We start from the raw sequence: 19,491 nt of genomic DNA on the forward strand, positions 1-19,491 counted from the left end.
ACAAACCTCCAGAGACATATCAGTCTGCTGCTCCGCAGAACTTTTTAGCTTCTTGTCGCTCAGTGTTTTGATTTTACTTCACATCATTCTGTGACAGCCTCATCACTCTCCTCTGTCTTTCTTTACATCCTTTGGCATAGCTGGTTGAAGCTCAGCTACTTTTAAATCTTCCCTGCACTGTGTCATATTTTATATCCTCATTACTTTATCAGTCTGAATCTGCAGCACAGCTGTCAAATAAATGCAGTGCAGTAAAAAGTACAATACTTCCCTGTGAAATGAAGTAGCATAGAAAACCCAAGCTAAAGTTGAGAACAATAACATGACCTGTGTATTATTCATTTATTTATTCAGGGCATACTTTAAACTCTTAGTTTGACATTTGGTGCATAATTTCTAAGCTGATTCCAGTGTCGTCTCGACTCAGTATGTTTCAATTGGCTTCTTTTAGACCCAATAAAAAAAGGTACGACATTTTGCGTCATTAATCTGAATCTGCAAAACTACAGCTATCAAATACATGTAGCTGAGCAGAGGGAGCAGAAAACTGAGATACTCAAAAGTACAAGTACCTCAAAATTGTACAAAGGTACAGTACTTGAGAAGATACGACACCACTGGCTAACTGACCTTGTAGCCGTTAGGGGACTTTTTTTCCCACCCCTTTAAACACATTTATTGCTTACATTATCCTTTAATTTTTCCAGCAGTCTAGTTCAGTAAATGAATGGTCCATGCAGGGGCCTCCTCCTCCTCCTCCTCCTCCTCCTCTGCCCCCCTCTCTGGGAGCAGGAACATGGTGATGGTCCTGGTGTATGTAGGCCAGTGATAGGCCTGCCTGTGCCGTGGCTTAAAAAGTTCAAGTCATTATTCTCCTCCTGCTCCTATTCAGACGAGGTCCCGTTGGCTCATTGTTATTCTGCCCGAGTGACAGAGAGAGAGACAGAGAGAGGCAGACGCAGAATGGGAGGCTGACTGTGGTTTTCCAACGGCGGGGAGCTGGTCGCACTGGGCGGGGGTTTGTCGGTGGTGTTCTGGCCGGTGTTTTTGCGGGCGTGAAGGCATGTTGGTAATCGGCTCAGTAATGAGGAGAGGTACTGAACGGCACCAAATATCTGACCCCGATTCCTGGGAGTAAAGAGAGGCAGAGACAGGGAGAGAGTGTGTGGGAGAGAGGGGAGGAAGAGAGAGAGAGAGAGAGAGGGCCATGTGAAAAAGGGGTGGAGGGGAGCTGAGATTTAGTGCTCTGCTGGGTGAAACAACCCCCCACTAACTAACGGAGAGGGAAAGTAGCCTAATAGGAAGAAAAGAGGGGGTGTTGTACTGTTCATTTAACACTCAAAGACACGCAGGAAGCCTTTCTCGCTCCCCACAATGAGATCTGAAAAGGTATGTAACTTTTTTTATATTAAGTAGCTGATTTATTTGCCACTGTTTTACAAATGGAAGTGGAGCTGAGAGTGTGGGATCAACAGGTAGCTTGTTGAGCTGCACTGTGTGGGCAAATGGCAGAATGCATTTTTGTGCTCAATGAAAACATCCAGTGTGTAATTATCCAACTTATCTGTTTGTTTTTACAGCCAGGCTTGGGGTGTGTTACTTGTCAGTTTAGGGGGTTATTTTTTTTAATACTTTGATGCAGGTGTTGAAATGAAATGAGGTGGTGTGCACAAAAAGGTTCATTTAGCTCTGGTGTGCTGTTTTAGCTGCAGTGATACACCGTGATTTGATCTTTAGAGAAATGCAAGAAGTAAATGCATGAAAATATGGCAGCATTTCACTGTCAAACAGGAGCTTTACAATAAAGAAATGCACAGTTATTCAAAAGTCTTGCATTAATCCTTTATATACCATGATCTTTTTGGTAAATCACTTTGTACTTTCTTGTGAATTAAAATCATGTAGTGACATTAGGGATGCAACTATCAAGTGTCAGAAAATAGTGAAAACATGTCTTTTGTTTGTCTTGTCTGACAGTCACTCCAAAATCCAAAGACTTTCAGTTTGCTATCACCTAAAACTGAGGAAAAACAGCAAATCCTAACACTTGAAAAGCTTAAGCCACATCATTTGTGGACTTTTTGCTCAAAAAATAATTGTTCACTCAAGCCATCTTGCAGTTTTTAAGTGACATCAATGATTTGAAATCTTTGCATCTGAAGCGTTTGAAGACATTTAAAGAGGCCAAACCACATGAATGCACCTTCTGTATCAGTTCCCCAACCACCTGCAGGCTGGTCCTGTTGCATCCTGAAACAAACAGCACTTTATTTCTTTCTGAGCTCAGAATAAACACACATTAATGTTTTATCGAGCTTCAGTATTTGACTTCATCATTTGAAAGTATGTGCACGGCTATAAAGCTCTTCATGCTAAATAAAAACGACCAAGTTGCTGCAGAACTGCAGACTATTACAGCCCCTCTGACAAATTACAGACTGCACCAGGGTGGCCTTAATGAGCGAGAGTCTGGAAATGTTTTCTTTGTGTCATATACCATTAGTTGATCTGGGTCAACGTTTTCTCTGTAATCTCGCTGTGATAACAAGTGAAGGCTGCACAGGGAAAACCGAGGCAGCATTTTGCCGTTAAATCCAGACTGGAAATCCTTTGACCCTGGACCAGTCCCCCCTTGATCGTCCTCTCTGCTCAGGAAACATTGCTGTCGCGTGTTTATTCAGCGCTCTGACACCTGTGACTCACACTGGAGAAGCCCATTGTTCTTATCTGAAACGGTATAACTCGTCTGGCACTCAAATCTAGGAGAAATATTTGGGTTGCCGTAATGTTACGGGGCGATAATGTAGAAACTGGCAGCTGAGAAATGAAGGGGATCCATGTGAAAATAACACTGCTGCCCTCAGACAAAACCCAAGACGGTCTGACATCCTCATCACTTGTTGTGATGGTTCAGTGGCCTTAAATGTCCTCTGGCTGATTTAAATCTCACGCTTTCAGTCCCTCATGGAAAGACTGACAGCACTAAACAGTCAGGTGCAGATTCTTCATCAGTAAATATGAAGATTTGAAAGCTTGTGTTTGTTCCTTAATAGGAAGGAAGACGGGAGGTTCTCTGTACACATGGACCAACACAAAAATCTAACACTTGTCATTGTGTAGTTTATCTATTAAATACCCAAAAATTGTGAAACTGCTCAGCACAAGTACCCAAAGCCTGAGATGGCATCTTTAGATCTGTCCAAAACCCAAATATGCTCAATTTAGTATCATTTATGACAAAGAACAAGCAGCAAATTCTGATGTGTGAGAAGCTAGAAACCTGTATTAACTACTAAAAATAGTCGAATAATAAACAAGTGTTTCATTTCGTGTGTAGATAAATACAAACAAGTGCTTTGACGTCTTTCCTCTGAGGAGGTGATGGATAAAAATGTCTGGATTTGTGTTTCCTCCGCAAGTTTTGGGCTGAATTCCTGTAACAGATCATCACTCACTGTGTTTTTTCCTTCATCTTTTCACTTGTAGAGGGTTGCTGTCTGCGGTAAAGCTTAGGGCCCCGAACAAGAGGAGGAAAAGACAACACAAACATAAGTCAGGACATAACCGAGAGAAGAAAAATGTCTCGAACAGAGGAGGTCAACAAGATGACCGAAAATGTCTACAAGGTACGACTGCTGTCTGACTGTCTGCCTTATTTTACCCAACAGGGAAACTTGTAATGATTTATTTATCAGATGCACAAGTGCACTGTGTGGTCATATTGTCAAAAATGTCACTTTATTTGTGTGTGTTTTATCGCCGACAGGGGATTCTGGACCAGTTCAACCCCAGTCTGAAGAACTTTGTGACCATGGGGAAACATTATGAGAAAGCCCTGACAGGTCAGTCAAACACAGGCCTCTGACTTGTCCTCTTATTTGGGTTCAATGAAGTAACTGAATCACTGAACAGGATATCTTTCCCTAAAATGTACTCTCCTCTTCAGGAGTAACGGTGGCTGCCAAAGGGTACTTTGACGCTCTGGTGAAACTCGGGGAACTGGCGAGCGACAGCCAAGGCTCCAAAGAGCTGGGTGAGTGGCCGGCCGGTGGACAAGGACCGGGTTGAGGAGAAAATAAAAATAAATTGGCGGTGGCACCTAATAAAGTGGAGAGAGTGACAGCTGGAGAGAAGTTGCAAATAGTCTGCTGCATGTGTCGGTGAGGGAGGAGATGAAGACAAGAGGGAATGAGGAAATGTGGAGAGAGAGGGAGAGAGAACAGAGGGAAAGGGAGAGAGTAGGGTCATTGTTGGGAGATTAACAACACCACATGATCTCATTGTAATGCTGAAAACAGCGGGGGAGGCAGGCAGGAGAGTCGGAGGGCGAGATGCCAGCCACCACATACTACAGCGCTGTGTGACCAAGGGAGGGACTCACAGCTGACCGACACTTTGTGAATGAGAAATTGTGTTAAAACAGCAGGTTTTATGACATTTTTACTGATGTGTCATCTGCATGTGTATTGATGTCAGTGGTGGAGGAAGTATTCAGATCATAATTAAGTGAAAGTATGTGGGTATAAGCAGGAAAATGTACTTAAAGTATTAAAAGTGAAAGTACTCACTGCAGAAAAATGCCCACAGTGAGTTACACTACTGTGTATCATGTCATTATTATTATGAAGTTACATGAAAGAAGGATTTTGCTGGTAGCTGGTTGTGGTGGACCTCATTTTGAACTATTTTGTAAAGGACTGCAACTCATGATTATTTTCATAATGGATTAATCTGCTGGTTATTTTCTCCACTGATTCACAAGTATAACTGGTTTATAAAGAGAGAACAGTAATAAGTTCTGTTGCAATAACCCAGAGGCCAAAGTGTCAAAGCAGTCCAAACCTCAATATTCTAAAAAAAATAAAACAACATTCGATAATAATAATATTTAATTGATGATGTAATTAGTAGATAATTAAAAGGAAAAGCAGCAAATCCTCACATCTAAGAAGCTGGAACCATGAAATGTTGGTGTGCCAATTCATTTTGAAGCTGTCAAATAATTGTAGTGAAGTAAAAAGTACGATGTTTCCCTCTGAAATGCAAAGAAGTAGAAAGTAAAGTACCTGACTAAATTTTCACACTGTTACAAACAGTCAGTGTTGGAGTAGAGTGAGATCGTTTCAGCTCAGGTTAAAGATGCAGTGAAGCTGATGATTTTTACTATCTGAGCTGTTCATCATACATGTGACTGATGGCCTCACTGTTGTCCTGTGCTTCACGACTCCTCACAGGAGACACACTGTTTCAGATGGCCGAGGTCCACAGACAGATTCAGGTGCAGCTGGAGGACGTGGTAAGACTGTGCTCCTTCACTCTGCACAAATGGTGACATTGAGTTCATTTGGTTGCCAGTAATGGTCTCTTGGATGAATCGTGCCGAGGCCTTTCACGTGGATGTTACGGTGTCTGGAGCTTTGCTTTTAAACGCTGCATGTGGATGTTTTCATCAACAGTTAAAGCTGTTTCACTCTGAGCTGCTCGCCCAGTTGGAGCAGAAGCTGGAACTGGATATTAAATACCTCACAGTAAGTTAACATGTCGACTGAAATGTCTGGTACTCAGTATATTGATAATAACATTTCTATTCCCTTTTGATTAATTCTGAGAAAAGCATGATTTTTGCTTAGTTTTAAAGGAAAGGAAAATTCAGAATAATTGTGTGAAATTTAACTGTTTATCGGTAAAACATACTCACTTCGATCAGTAAAAATGGACTAAGTGGTTTTGGGACAATTACATTTAAATCTTAAAAAGTAGCTCCATCAGACGTTGTTTCGTCCAATATTTATTGAATAAATCCTCTCAGGCCACCCTCAAGAAGTATCAGAGTGAGCGGAGGTCTAAATCTGAGTCTATCGAGCGCTGCCAGTCCCAGCTGAAGAAACTCCGCAGGAAGAGCCAAGGCAGCCGTCACCCAAACAAATATGGAGACAGAGAGATGCAGGTGGGTGAAGACGGATTACAGTGCGCACACATGCAGTGTAAAGCCAGCATGACACAGTGACCTCTCACGTATAAGAAACAAAAATCCTTCAAACAAACGTATATTAAACATCTCACTCAGCATTACAGCAGATTAAAAAGCAGAGTTATGTGAGCTTTTGTGTGAGAAACAGGCCACTGTGAATAAGATTAAAGAACAATCTGCCTCAGCTGATTTTTCCGAAAACAAGCAACTTAGTGCACCAAGCCTCTGCTGGAGGAAGAATGAGCGATGTAAGAGGGTGAAAGGATTAAGCCACTTGGAGAGTGAAAGTGACAAAAGGTCACCAGAGTATAGGACAGCGTTTTATGATTTGTGCTTTGTTATCATTGTGCCACAGGCAGGAAATGATGTCACATGTTCCTCCTGGTTCCTCGTTCCTTAGTGTTCATTAAAGGTCACTCTGAGTCTGAGTGCTTGAGATTGGGACCATGGGGCTGTGTGTGCACGTGTTAGGATGTTCAGGTTTGCAGTGAAATCTCTCCGGACTTTTCCTTCAGTTTGTGGAGCTGATGAGTCGCCGCCAAGGTGAGCTGGACGCGCTGGTTGCCACAGGTTACAAGTCTGCGCTCACTGAGGAAAGGAGAAGATATTGCTTCCTGGTGGACAGACAGTGTTGTGTTACCAAACTGCTCATCAACTACCACTCCAAGGTGATCAGTTCACATTTCCTTATGTGTTAAGTGAGGTAACATTTCAACGTTCTTACACTGAGATAGTGAAATTCAGATGTTTTGAGTGGTTGGTTTCACTGTTCAAATGAAAGGATAAAAAGTCTGCTCTGTTACTGCCTTTTAGTCCTGTGAAAAGACAAAAATCAACATCAGTTTAACAAGGATGTGTAATGAAACCCTCAGATTTAAACCAGGGAGTTAATTTCCGCAGATTATTGAACAGCGCTTCTCTTTTATCTTTAGTTCCCACTAGAAGGATTTCAGTTTTTTCCACATTTAACATCAAGAAATTACCGCTGTCCATTTATTTATTGCCAAAATACAGTTACTAATGGAGTCTATAGCTGCAGCATCATTTGAGTCAGCACAGATGTACAGCTGTGTGTCATCTGCATAACTATGGAAATGTACATTGTACTCTCTAATGACGGTGGCAGGATGTTGTTTTACTTTTTATAAAAATTAAGCTAAATACTGTCTGTGGAACCCATTTTTAAAGATTTACATCTGCAGTAAGATTGAATGGGCTGAGAGCCACAGACAGGGGTGGGAAGTCAGAAAGTACTGACAACAGTGCGTTTAACATTTTTGGTCTCAAACTCCAGCCTTATCCTTTAACAATGTTGTTTTATTTATTTATTTTGTCCATTTGAAAATGACCCAGGTGAGAGAGCTTCTGTCGCAGAAACTGTCATCCTGGCAGCAGTCATGTTCTCAGCCCACAAAACTCCCAGAGCGCGCTCTCAATCTGCTGCGTCACACTGCGCCTCAAAGCTCAGGGGCTGCTGGGATAGCTGAAGTCCTCCGCCACACCAAGCTCGGCTCTGCTCAGCCAGAACAGGTCAGATCATTTCTACGTGTGCTTATGTTCATATGTGTGCTTTGTATAATTTTGCCTGCACTGTGGTTGGTGTCCACATAAGGATTACATGTTAGGCTGATATTTTGAAACAAACTCAAAACCTCACTCGTGGTAAAGTGTGAAAACAAGTCTATTATTGTGACTTGTAATATCTGCTAGTTAACAGTGCCTGTCCTTGGTTTTTCAGAGGCTCTCTGTTCAGGAAGTTCCCCCTCTGTTGAATGGAGACTCCAGTCGCTCCCAGCAGCAACGCTCGCTCCCCTCCTCCTCCCAGAGTGAAACCTGTCCTCCTCAGGGCTCCCCCCAGACTTTCCGCTCTCTTGCCACTGGAGGAGCTGCTGGAGGTTCATCACGAGGAGCGTCTCCCCAGCACACCAGCACACCCCTCAGTGCATCAGCCAGCCCCCTCCCAGACAGCAGCGCCAGCGGCAGCCCTGCTGCATCCACTCCCACCACGTCCAGCAGCGCAACCCAGCAAGGCTCTCTCCTCCTGGCCACCAACACATCCAACCTCTCCCCGTGCCTCATCCCCTCCACGGTGATGTCGCTGAGCCAGATCTCCCCAGCCAGCGGCTCCTTGCAGGGCATGACCCTCCCAATCCCCCACAGTGCTCCTCACAGTCCTCCACTGCCCCACAGCGCTCCTCTCTCCAGGGCCATGACTCCTGTGCAGTTACTGCATCAACAGGTGGGACCAGGAGGGAGCAACACTTCATCACCATCACATAATCCTTGGCTGCTGAAGAACACTGACATGTGTGCAACAGCAACACTTCCACTGCCAAGGAGACCTGTCAGTGAAATGAGGCTGGGCGGCTTTCAGGGTAAGATGTGACAAGTCTCCATCCCCGTTCAATTAGTAACGTTTTAGTTCTTGTTGATTTGGCGACACCCTGTGGTTACTGGAGAAACAGCAAGTGCAGAGTGAAAGCTCATTGAGCAGGTTCTTTGCTAGAAATACAACAGTGGAACAACTAGTGCATCTGTTAACAGTGCAGTCAAACAAACTCATGCTGTTTAAATGACTAATTTGATCAAAAACCACAGTCTTGTTTTTGATGCTGCACGTTACCAAAGTAGTTTTCCACAGCAGCCACAGAGCACAGTTACAGAAGTTGGTTGCCTTTCTGAGGAGTTGGAGACGTGCAGCTGGTCCACTTTAAATGTGGAGCAGCGGCAGTAGAATATGTTGTGTTAGCTTTAGCGTTAATGCAGCTTTGATGCAGCTGTAGGACAGTGAACTCTAAACAGACATACAGCCCTTCTATGTAGGTCTGCAATTTGAATCCAATGTGGGACTGGTGTCTGAGCCAGTCACTGAATATAAATACATTGAATGGCTATTGCTATGGCTAATATTTTTCCCTCTCTCCTCTACCTAGGCTCCAGTCTCCCCAGGATGCTGCCTTTATCCGGACCAACACGTGTGGAAGCCATGTTTGCTCACACTCCTGAATCAATAGAGGGCGGTGGCCTCGGGGGTGGAGCTTGCTTACTGCACTTCCTGCCTGGTGACAACATCACCCTGCTCATCTCTGAGCCCAGGGACGGGTGGCACTACGGTCAAAATGAACGAACAGGACGGTACGAATCACACACTGATGTAGAATCTGCTGAAATGTGCAGCATGGTACAAAACCACTGAATTATCTGCTGTATAACTTGAAAGGACCTTGCAATATGTAGCACTGGAATGTCAAGATTATATTCAGACGAGAACCAAAACATGTCAGGGACACCACTTCCCCTCAACCATGTGCTCCTTTCTAGCTTACTGTACTGTACTGAAACTGTACTGCTTTTTCTTTCTTCAGAAGACTTCACAAATGGTATGGCACCATGTTGACACATATATTCATATTAGATGAGATAAGTCTGAGGTGGTCTGTCTTGCCCGTCTTGCTGCTTGAAGCTCTCATTTTATCATTCAGTCACATATAGTAAAATTTTCCTTCACAGGAAAGGCTGGTTCCCTTTCTCCTACACTCAGCCTCACCACAGTAAGATGGATCACCTCGAGAGGTAAGTCAAAGAGGAACAAACACTGACTTAATGACAGAAATATTTCCCTTACTTCCCTTTCCGTATATCAGCAATTTATAGTTATAATGTTGGTTGATTTACAGAAAACTTCCAACATTTTCATGTTGAAATGAATATGACACCCTTCCCTTTTCCATCGGTATTCTCAATTAATCAAAACATCTTTCATGCCAGACGCACAGAAAGTGCAGAGGAGCTCGTAAACTGCAGAATGATGCTGACTGTTTGCCCGCTCAGTCTCTCCACCGCCCTCTCCCAACACATTCACTTCACTCTCCAACACCAACAGCATCGTTGATGAATTAACACAAAACCAACATCTCTCGACTCTCATGTTTCCTTTGTCTTTCTTCTTGTATATTCTTTCCTTCTCTGTCTGTGACCTTCCCTTTAGCTCTCTCTTCTTATCTAAGGCTAACAGCACCAGTACAGGCCAGCTCGACAAGCTGGTGTCTCCAGGTTTCCCAGCCCTCACACCCGAATCAGAGGAGGAGCGCTCTCTTCCTCCCCAGAGGGTCAGCACCTTCCGACCCCGTCCCTACAGCATGGCCGACAGCAACAAGGTCAGAAACATGAAACCTGTGGGAGGAGGTCAAGAACTACGGTGAATGTGTTCTGATAAATGACCCTCGCTGTTACTAGAAGAGATATAGATGCTTCATAATGATGGAAATTAAATATCCTTTAATAGTGTCTCTTCTTTGCATACAGATCACCTCGGACTTGGCCTCTCCACCACCCTCCCCTACCAGGTAACTTTTATCCACGCAAAGCTTCTCTGTGTGTGTCATTAAAGGGGAAGTCCACCAATTTTATATGTCAAAGTCAATTTATTAGTGACATTACTCAAGATTACTCAAGTGATCAGTCAGCCAAGCTTGCAGCGTACGCTCTAAGGATGGCAATGTTGGTCTGTCAGATGGTCATCTCTCTAACAGATTCTGCATATGAATTCAGAATATGTGGGCAGGAGACATCAGGGTATCAGAAACGTTCTTGTTTCTGCATGCATCCAGAAGCACTGAAACATTGCCTCTTAGATGGGTTGCCATGAAATTTTCTACAGACATTAATGGTAGTCAGAAGATGAACCCTAATGTCTTAAAACCAGTAACACCACTACCAAATACCTGCAAACTAATGACATTCCTCTCAGCCTCAGCTATACTCTGTATCTTGTGCCAGTTTGGAAATGTTAGCATGCTAACATACCCAACAAAGACGGTGAACATGTTAACCATCACACCTGCTAAACATCAGTATATTAGCATTATCATTGTGAGCATGTTAGCATGGCTGTAGGCTGTTTCTTGCACTTCCCACTGTGCAATGCTAACTTGCTGGAGCTTTTAATCACCAGTTTATGTAATGAGCGATGGTCATACTTCTCATTTTTATGGTTTCCTCCTTTCAGGCTCAATCCATTTGCCCACGTTCGACTTAGAAGAACAGTCACCAACGATCGCTCAGCTCCCATTATTGAGTAAGGGCTTTATTCCCACAGCAGCAGCAGCAGCAGCAGTCCTGTTCTCTGTGGTTTGTCAGTCCATCAGACCTCAGCCCATTGGTTCATGTTGATTCTTTTAAATTGTACTTTACTTTGGATGTTCTTTTTTTGCAAGTTAATCAAATACAGATCGTGTTTCGTGTGCAGGAATAGAACATTTTTAAATGTATGCAAGCTTAATGTGTAAGGGCTGATCTGTTATAAATATGATTCCAGTCCATGCAATTTTGAAGTAGTTAATAGGAAAAAAGTAGAAATAAGACCATAATATCTGAAAATTCTGCTTGAGTGAAACATGGGAATTGATCTAAAATCTAGTTTTTATGAAACAGAAGTAAGGTGTTAGGCTATACTTAGCTTAATGTTTGAGATCAGCATACTGAATCTTGCTTGTCCAGAATAACATTTTTTTAGATTTCGCCTTGCCTGTGAAAGATGTATCTTATTTTGCTTACTGTTTTACAGTGCATTTTTTTTTCTTGCTATAGCCCATAATCTAGCTTGTTTTGTTGTTGTTTTTTTGTGCCGTATTCAGAAAAGTTTTCTTTGTTTGGCTGATCTAGGGACTGGCTCCTAATAGCAGGTTGTGAACTTTCACTTTCACTGTAATGAAGTGTTATGGGAAGAGGACAGGCTCCTACTTGAAAAGTGCTATTACGATATTCTATTTTTTAGAAAAGCTGCCAGATTGTTGCATTTTCTTGGTTTTCAAGGTGAACTTTGAAATTCATTCAAAGTGTCTTTTCTATTTTAAAATGTGGTTGTTTGGTTCAGAAGGACTTTTAATGAAATTGGCACAGTGAGTTATTTTTGTGTCATTTCTACCTTAAAATTATCGAGCAAGGGCAATGAAGTGTGTACCTAAAGTCCCTGTCAGTTATATCTTATGTTTATGCCAGTTAACACAACACATTCTGCTGCTGTAAAGTTACATAGTAGTATTTTATTAATGTAGATTTTTGGATTATTATAACTACCTGGACTCAAAAATGCATAAAACAAATTCTACCTTAAATTTGATTATAGAAATCATTGATCCGTGAGACTTGTTAGTTTATTATGGGAACACTTATTAAATACAGGGCAAGTCCTACAAAACAAAGAAACAGCTTATGAGCTTCACAGACGCAAACTGTGACTGTTAATAGTTGAATGTTTGGATGGTGTTATTATTGAAAGAGGCTTTTTTTTTTTTTTTTTTTGGTTGTTTTTTTAGAAAGTAGAAGCTGTGGAGGGTTCAAAGTGTTAAGAATGAAGAAATTTGCGTGCTTAGTCTTTGGATTTGATGTCTTCTTGATTCCTTTTCAGTCCCAAATCTAAAGCTAGACAACATCTAGGCTAGTTGATTGTAGCTGTACGTTTACCAGTCAAACTGAGCAGAGTCTTCAAGAGAGATATGAAAGCCAAGACAGACGATAGGATTAAGTTTTAATGGGAAAATGTATCTATGAAAGTGTTGAAGAAAGCATATGGGAAGTTGACCAACGTCTGAGCAAGTGTTTATGGTAAACTAGAGATATCCAAAGTAATATTCTGTAGCTCAGTAGTCTCCTCTGTGGTTTAAAGGTGAAACTATCTGTGCAAACTGTTCCTGTTGTAACTGCCTTGAGTTTCTTTGATTTTTTTTAGCACCTTGAAGATTCAAGACATGGCCCATAAGGGTTGTAGTGAATAATTTCTAACAGCAGATATTATTACTTTGAGTAGTATGGCATCATTATTAAAGGTGACAGCAGAATGATAGAGCTAATGCTTATTTGTGGTTGTAAATAGTGCTTAAAATGTGTGATTGCATGACTTTTATTTGACTTCATTTTCTAATGATATTTCACTTTGGTAGAACATTTTGAATTTGTAGAAGCTGCAGAAGCAGTAAACCTCCAACACTGGAAACCCCGTCAGCCGTAGTGTTCAAACTGAACAGTAAAATAAGAGCTCTTACATAGTGATACAGTGAAAATACACAATGACATATTATTCACCTACATACTGTCGGTCTGAATGTGTTTCAACCTGAGCATATTGATTCCTTTAGGCTTACATATTTGAGTAAATGTTGGCTGTTGTAGTGGCCAGTATTAATGATCCATAAAATCTGAAACAGAATGAAACGAACTGAGATTGGAGCAAATGAACGTGACAGCGAAAAATATGGTGAAATGAATTCAATACTAAATAATGTGAAAATTAGGGTGTAGACATTATAGATACAGAGGAACTGTAGTATATGTGCAACATAGACATAAGTCTGCAGCATGACATCTGTTTTTCGAAATACATTGAAAGCTTATTGAAACTCTAAATATTATAAATATGTATCAAAAAATGAAAGAAAATGAAGACAAATTCACAGGTAGTCTACAGGATAGTGTACATGTGTAGAGAGAGTATACGTGAGGACACTTGGTCACTGGTCGACTGTAGGAATGCTGCCACTAAAAACAGAAACTTCTTCTCAAAAGTCGTCTTCCAAAGTGAAATATTGTTTTACCATTGCACGCTTATTTTACAGTTTTTGGTTCTGTACAAAACACGAAGCAACATAAACAGACCCTCAGTCTGTTTCTGAATTGCAACATGAAATTCTGGTAACTGCAGAAGATATTTTATTTTGATGATGAATACTGCTGAGGAAGACGTTCTTTACCTGATACACTGAATATTGACGTGTTGTGAAATAAAAGTTCTATGAGAAAATCTCTGTCTACTGTTACTCTGTATGTAAATCTTTTAAAACAAACAGAGCTTTTGAGTGTATTTTCAAATGTGGATTTACAGTATCATTGCGAAATACATCACATATAGAGTGTCTGTTGGGATGAAGTACACATGAACCAGCACAACATAGGTGTTAAAGTGCCTTTGAAGTGGCAAGTCCCATATTTTAACTGTAGCAGCTGAGTCTATATTTTTAAGGCTTGTAATGCAGTACTGCTCCACATACTGCTTCCTTACTTAATCATTCCATTAGAATAATGTTGGTATGAAACAAGGACTTCATTTTTAAACAATGTTAATCTGATTTCAGCTTTGTCAGGTTAAGCCCCTTCTGAAGGATCAGGGTTGCGTTGAAGCTTAGTTTCAAAACTCTCACAATCTGCTCTGCAAAATCAAACAGAAATCTTAACACTGAGTCATCTGACAGAAAAATGTCTGGAAAGCTGGAGTTCAGGTCATTTTAAGGTTTACTCTTACAAGGTACGTGAAAAACTTTTTCAAAGTCCAAATCACAAAACGCTGTCAGACTAGAGTCTAGTCTTACACCTTCTTCAATTCATGCAATTAGACTAATGTGATGTTATAATGTAGTAACCATGCATTCAATCCAAATGTATTAAATGTATATCAAACCAAACAATGTGGCACAACAGTAGAATTAAATAGGCAATCTTTATTGTGGGACAAGTGGAGCAGATATGCAGACACATTTGAACAAGAGGATCAGCACAAGAGTTGATTGGTAGAAAGTTATAGATTTTTAAGCCATTCCAAGCTTCTTCCTTGTGGGTCGCGTGGATGGGCAGGGACATCAGGCATGTTTCCATCATCTCGCACAGGGACTGCAAAGGGAAAGGGGAGTTAAATTAATGGCTGAAATACCCAGGGCTTTCATTGACACTCAAACACAACCTGCTGTGAAATGATCAGCAACATAGCTTACCTGGGTAGTTATATGGTACAGATGAATTGATCATTTCTGAATACTTTGTGAGGGGACTGATCAATGGAACAAGCAAACCTAAGGAAATAAAGGTTCAATCAACTTTACATAAAATATATTAATGACACATGTGTCTACACTGGCCAGCTGACACAGAGTCGCTGGTTAAGGTAAAATTAAATGCTGATTTTGAAAGGCTTATTTGTTGTTATGATTTACTTTTTATGCAAGGCATGTGTTACGTATATAATGAAAGTATTTAATGATGTGAAGACAGTGAAGACAGTGGAGGTAACGTACATATGCCAGTGCAATCTTATTGTACAAGTGCCCTAATAAGTGCCTTATTGTACAAGTGCCCTAGTGTACGCGCTGTACACTGTTGTGCTTCCGTCTATCACTAACATGAACTAGGCATATGAAGCTGGTTACTGACCTACCACCCCAATAGCACAGGAGGCCAGGACAACAGGCTCCTTATTCCATGCATTCTTCAGGAACGCTGCGATTCCTGCAGACAGAAAACAAAGCAGGTTAAAATCCACCAGACCTGACGGTCAACCTACGGTTAGCTAACGTTAGCAGCACACCCAAGGTCATGTTTTTCGACTTATTTCGAATGAATATCATCGTGATAAAGTAACCCTGAGACCTCGTTAGCGTGGTTTAGAATATTTAAATGATTTGTTTATGCTATCCAGAGATCTTGCTAAAGCTAAATGTATCGGGTAGATATACAAAACACAACAAAATACTCGCATACCCGCCATGTTGCCTCAAGAAGTTTCCACCGAGCGGGTGATCATGGGAAATGTAGTAAATACAAACCGACGTATAATTTCTGCGCCCGTCGCGTAAAAACATTAGATTGGCGACGTGTGTGACGTAGGAACTGTTGTAGCTTGGTTTCGCGTTTGGTATCAGCCAAGTACATTCAGTCCAGTTAGGATATAGTATGATGTTAGCAACCGGTTTTAGCTAAGCTGACTGTGTAAACCGTAGAGTAATACACACTCTGAGCCCATCAAACAGTTTGTAGAGGAGCTTTAAGACTGCAGGACAGAGCTGCTGCTGAGGACACACGCCACTGTTGTTGGACTTAACACTCATTAAATGTAAGTACTGGGAGGATTGAGAGCATGTTATTTAGCATGCTAGTCGATGATACCTAGCCTTAATGTAACGAGTATTTTCAGTAGTATTCTAAGTACTCAGTAAAACGTCGCTACTTGTGTATATATCGTCATCATCATCGTAAAAATATAAAGCTAAGCACGCAGTATATAGCGTTACTGTATGTAGACGTGTACATGTATCCCGCACCACTAATCATTCAATATTTATTTCAGTATCTAAGTATATAAACACTGCATGTTGTTGTTCATAGTTGATATATACAAGGACTTTGACTCAAAACTATGTATCTATATATATATATATAATAATTTTGAGTCAAAGTCCTTGTGTGTGTACACATTCATACACATACATGCTTGGCCCCTAAAACTGACTGATATTTAAAATGCCTCCACAATAGAAGTAATGTCTTCAGTTTTCTGTTTTTAATGAAAACACAAAATCTTCTTCCAGATGATGGAGGATTTCTCTGGTTTGGCTCTGCCTCCTCTGTTTGGGGGACACATTTTGGAGGCAGAGCTGGAGCCTGGTGGTGTGGAGCTGGGACCAGGGGAGGTAATGGTCATGGTCAGGTTAATAGTAATATTGATGTCAGTAAGTGTGAACACCTAGCCAGTGCTCCCTGTGCCACAAAGTCACGAGAAGCATTGTGTGTAGCTGTCTTCGCACTCATTGTACCAAGTCACTAATATTACCAGTTTAAATACTGTGTCTTGGCCCTGATTTAGTGCAGTTTTTAAAGGAAGAGGCGACAGTCACACCCCTGATGCAGAATCTTACTTAAATGTGCCATAAGTGCCATACATGTGATCTATGCATGCCAAAATTTATTACATTTAGAATTCTATTAGGGTTGGAGAAGACGATATTTGATGTAGTTCAGTGGGTGGAGTGATAGGGTCTGCTGTTTCATTTGAAAGACACCGGCAAAAACACACAGACGGCCAAACACAAGACAGAAACAAGAGTTGTTTCCTCCAGGTGGAGCTGGGCCCAGGAGGCAATGAGCTGCTGGAGAGTACAGCATATGAGGATGAAGAGAGAAGAGCTCTTGACAAGAGGAAATATCTGGCTTTGAGCAGGAGGTGTAAGGAAATTGAACAGGTGCGTGCAAGCTTGCATAAAGCATGCATATATGTGTGTTATTTTGCACACACTTCCTGTCTGTGTGTCTTGTGAAATGTGAATATAGGTTATGTTTGGATTTGTTGTCATTGTTCTTAATTTCTCACATCATTTATTTGTATGTATTTATGTTCAAACCTACAAATTTCTGATATATTTTCACTCAGATTAGCTGATATTATTGTAGAACTGCAAATGCAATGAATAAGCATTATGATTTTTCTTTATAAAGACATCCTAATTATTCTGTTGCTTTTTCCTCACTGTGTTATTAAGTGACGCATGTCTGGAAAGAAAACCCTAAAATTCTGTCCAAATGTTTCTTTATTAGGTGAATCAGAAGATTCTTGGTCGCCTTCACCAAGTACAAAGAATTACACGGCGCTTGAAGAAAGAGAGGCGGTACAGTGGCTCCATTTCCTTTACATCTTCAAGGACATTTTCCACTTGATGGCCCATCTGAAGATTATTTTAATCTTACAGGTTTCTCATGAAGACTTTAGATGCTCATGGGGATGACTACAGAAACGCCCAGCTCACCATACTTCTAGAGGTGAAAATTAGATGGACAGATATCTTTAAAAGAAGAATAGAAAGCACTCATCACAGGTTTCTGAAAATAATTACAAATCAGCTCAAATAGTGGTGTGAACAATTGCTGATGCAGACTGAAATAAAGTAAAAGTTACATGTTTGATTTTAGTATTTACTATCAGTCCCAGCTTCTGTTTTCTATGACTTGAACCAGTTGATGCACAAGAAACGTTAAGGACCCATGGAGAACAGAATAATTTCACCAAATCACTAAATCCAGGATAATATTCTGTTAACTTGTTCGACTATAACAGCTGATGGTGGGTGGATTCTCTTTGGCAAAAATTTAGGCCCCTATTGACCAGAAAAATTAAGAATGTGAGCACAACGTCCACTAAAATACTTGAGCTTAATCAAGATTTTGACACTGGAGCCCTCAAAAAAAATAGATCAGAATTAGCTGATACTGTATTTGAGTTATTATTTTAGTTATTATTGACCAAAAAAATCATTATAAAAAATCATCATATGTTTTTTGCCATAATCAAGCAGCTTTGATCCCAACCCAGCCCGTCTGCTGATTTGTTTGGTGTTTCCTAATAAATAAATACAGCAGTATAGCTCATTTAATGCCTTTTACATGTTACATTTTTTCACTTGTTCCTCTTTCAGGATGAGTCTGGAGCCCCTTTAGATGCTGCTGCTGGAGTGGAGGATGACCGCCTCAATGGTGTGTCTGGTTCCACTTCATCTGCAGCTTTGCATCACACTGCTGGACCAAAGAAGAGGAGGCACCGAATTCCACGTCAAGAAAAGGAGAAAGACCAACAGGTAGATGAAGAGCTCTGCTGAACTGCTGTTGTCCATTCAAGTGTGCGGTATTAGAGACAGTGATCAGTTCCTTACAATGTGCCCCCTGTCTTGTGGTGTGTGTGGTTGTGGATGCATCAGTGGGTGGTTTTAAATGCAGTTACATCTCCTTAATGTCAGCATTCAGACATCTGACGGTGTAGAATAATTGATTTTCTGTTGAATTGAGTTTCGGCTTCTTTTCCCAGACTGAACCAGACATTTCAGTGTTGGCAGAGACGCAGTTTGGAGAAATGCCCAGCCCAACCTCTCTGTCTCACTGATCGTTGCACTGCCTTGGATATGACGATGATGAAGGAGCCCCCAGTTTCTTCAACTGTTTAGTAAATCCGCTGCCTTTGTTCACCCAGGTTTTGCACTGTTTCTAGTTTTACTTGAACGTTTTTGAACAGATCGAATTCATGTAAGAAAGAATGAAATGTCATTCACCTGGTGCATATATACATTTGTTTTGTATACATTATTTAATTTTGTCATATTTTGTACTAAGACTTGGTATCAACACATAATTGTGGCAAACAGTGCATGCTGTCATGGACAGCAACCCAGATACAACTATCAGGGCAGCAAACTTGTTTATAAATGGATTTCTAAATACATTTCTGGAAAGTATCAATGGTTCATGATTTTATATCAGCAAGCAGACCCGTAATTAACATTAAAGTATTACAGACTGCCATTTATGACATTTTTAGTTTGTTTTGTTTTGGAGTTTGTTGAACTCATGTTTTTAACTTTTAAAGGTTGTTCTCATCTGACCAATGATTTAAACTTTAAAAACTGATGCAAAACTCGGTGTGTTTTATTGTGTTTTTATACAGTAGTTAAAAATGTTTCAGGTCCAGGTAGAAATATGAAGAAGTATGTCTGTAAGTAAGTAAAAAATTTGTCACCATGAATCAATATCTAAACTAAAAAAATGTGGCATTATCCATACAACGAGGTTAGAGATTAGTAAAGATTAACTATAAAGAAATGTTTCAGTGAAGAAATACTAGGATTGTATGGTTTCAGATGCAGTTCTGGTTTTGCGTCGCTCCAGCGGATGTGTCTCAGTGACAGGCATGACTTCTGTCCAATCAGTTCTCGAAG

At 40.8% G+C, this 19,491-nt stretch overlaps 3 protein-coding genes across 3 annotated transcripts; 2 read left to right on the plus strand and 1 right to left on the minus strand.

Moving 5' to 3' along the window:
* The first annotated feature begins 1,031 nt into the window (after positions 1-1,031).
* Positions 1,032-13,764, plus strand: LOC143324608 (BAR/IMD domain-containing adapter protein 2). The gene is made up of 15 exons (XM_076737250.1): positions 1,032-1,389; positions 3,487-3,626; positions 3,767-3,842; positions 3,947-4,033; positions 5,235-5,296; positions 5,457-5,528; positions 5,810-5,947; positions 6,487-6,639; positions 7,325-7,501; positions 7,710-8,346; positions 8,905-9,106; positions 9,482-9,544; positions 9,960-10,128; positions 10,277-10,317; positions 10,980-13,764. Exons 2-15 carry the CDS (start codon positions 3,579-3,581, stop codon positions 11,050-11,052), a joined length of 1,998 nt encoding a protein of 665 aa, XP_076593365.1. The 5' UTR covers positions 1,032-1,389; positions 3,487-3,578; the 3' UTR covers positions 11,053-13,764.
* A 679-nt stretch (positions 13,765-14,443) lies between these two features.
* ndufa3 (NADH:ubiquinone oxidoreductase subunit A3) lies at positions 14,444-15,565 on the minus strand. Its single transcript, XM_076737252.1, has 4 exons — positions 15,497-15,565; positions 15,170-15,244; positions 14,734-14,811; positions 14,444-14,632 (listed from the first exon to the last, which is right to left on the minus strand). Exons 1-4 carry the CDS (start codon positions 15,501-15,503, stop codon positions 14,541-14,543), a joined length of 252 nt encoding a protein of 83 aa, XP_076593367.1. The 5' UTR covers positions 15,504-15,565; the 3' UTR covers positions 14,444-14,540.
* Positions 15,566-15,609: 44 nt separating this feature from the next.
* On the plus strand, positions 15,610-19,186 carry tfpt (TCF3 (E2A) fusion partner). The gene is made up of 7 exons (XM_076736329.1): positions 15,610-15,848; positions 16,324-16,425; positions 16,852-16,974; positions 17,327-17,397; positions 17,479-17,548; positions 18,202-18,360; positions 18,588-19,186. The coding sequence occupies exons 2-7, from the start codon at positions 16,324-16,326 to the stop codon at positions 18,660-18,662; spliced, it is 600 nt and encodes a 199-aa protein (XP_076592444.1). The 5' UTR covers positions 15,610-15,848; the 3' UTR covers positions 18,663-19,186.
* Positions 19,187-19,491: the final 305 nt, after the last annotated feature.

Source organism: Chaetodon auriga, chromosome 8, assembly GCF_051107435.1.
Source record: "Chaetodon auriga isolate fChaAug3 chromosome 8, fChaAug3.hap1, whole genome shotgun sequence".
Classification (NCBI taxonomy): Eukaryota; Metazoa; Chordata; class Actinopteri; order Chaetodontiformes; family Chaetodontidae; genus Chaetodon; species Chaetodon auriga.

Bases quoted from the DNA above. Each gene is read 5' to 3' on its own strand.
- tfpt (XM_076736329.1), top strand. From the start codon at position 16,324: ATGATGGAGGATTTCTCTGGTTTGGCTCTGCCTCCTCTGTTTGGGGGA. The intron at 16,426-16,851 runs GTAATGGTCATG...TGTTTCCTCCAG, and splicing joins TGGAGCTGGGACCAGGGGAG to GTGGAGCTGGGCCCAGGAGG. The intron at 16,975-17,326 runs GTGCGTGCAAGC...TTTCTTTATTAG, and splicing joins GGTGTAAGGAAATTGAACAG to GTGAATCAGAAGATTCTTGG.
- ndufa3 (XM_076737252.1), bottom strand. The intron at 14,812-15,169 runs GTCAGTAACCAG...TTATTTCCTTAG, and splicing joins CTGTGCTATTGGGGTGGTAG to GTTTGCTTGTTCCATTGATC. The intron at 14,633-14,733 runs GTAAGCTATGTT...TTCCCTTTGCAG, and splicing joins TGTACCATATAACTACCCAG to TCCCTGTGCGAGATGATGGA.
- LOC143324608 (XM_076737250.1), top strand. From the start codon at position 3,579: ATGTCTCGAACAGAGGAGGTCAACAAGATGACCGAAAATGTCTACAAG. The intron at 5,529-5,809 runs GTAAGTTAACAT...AAATCCTCTCAG, and splicing joins TGGATATTAAATACCTCACA to GCCACCCTCAAGAAGTATCA. The intron at 7,502-7,709 runs GTCAGATCATTT...TTGGTTTTTCAG, and splicing joins GCTCTGCTCAGCCAGAACAG to AGGCTCTCTGTTCAGGAAGT.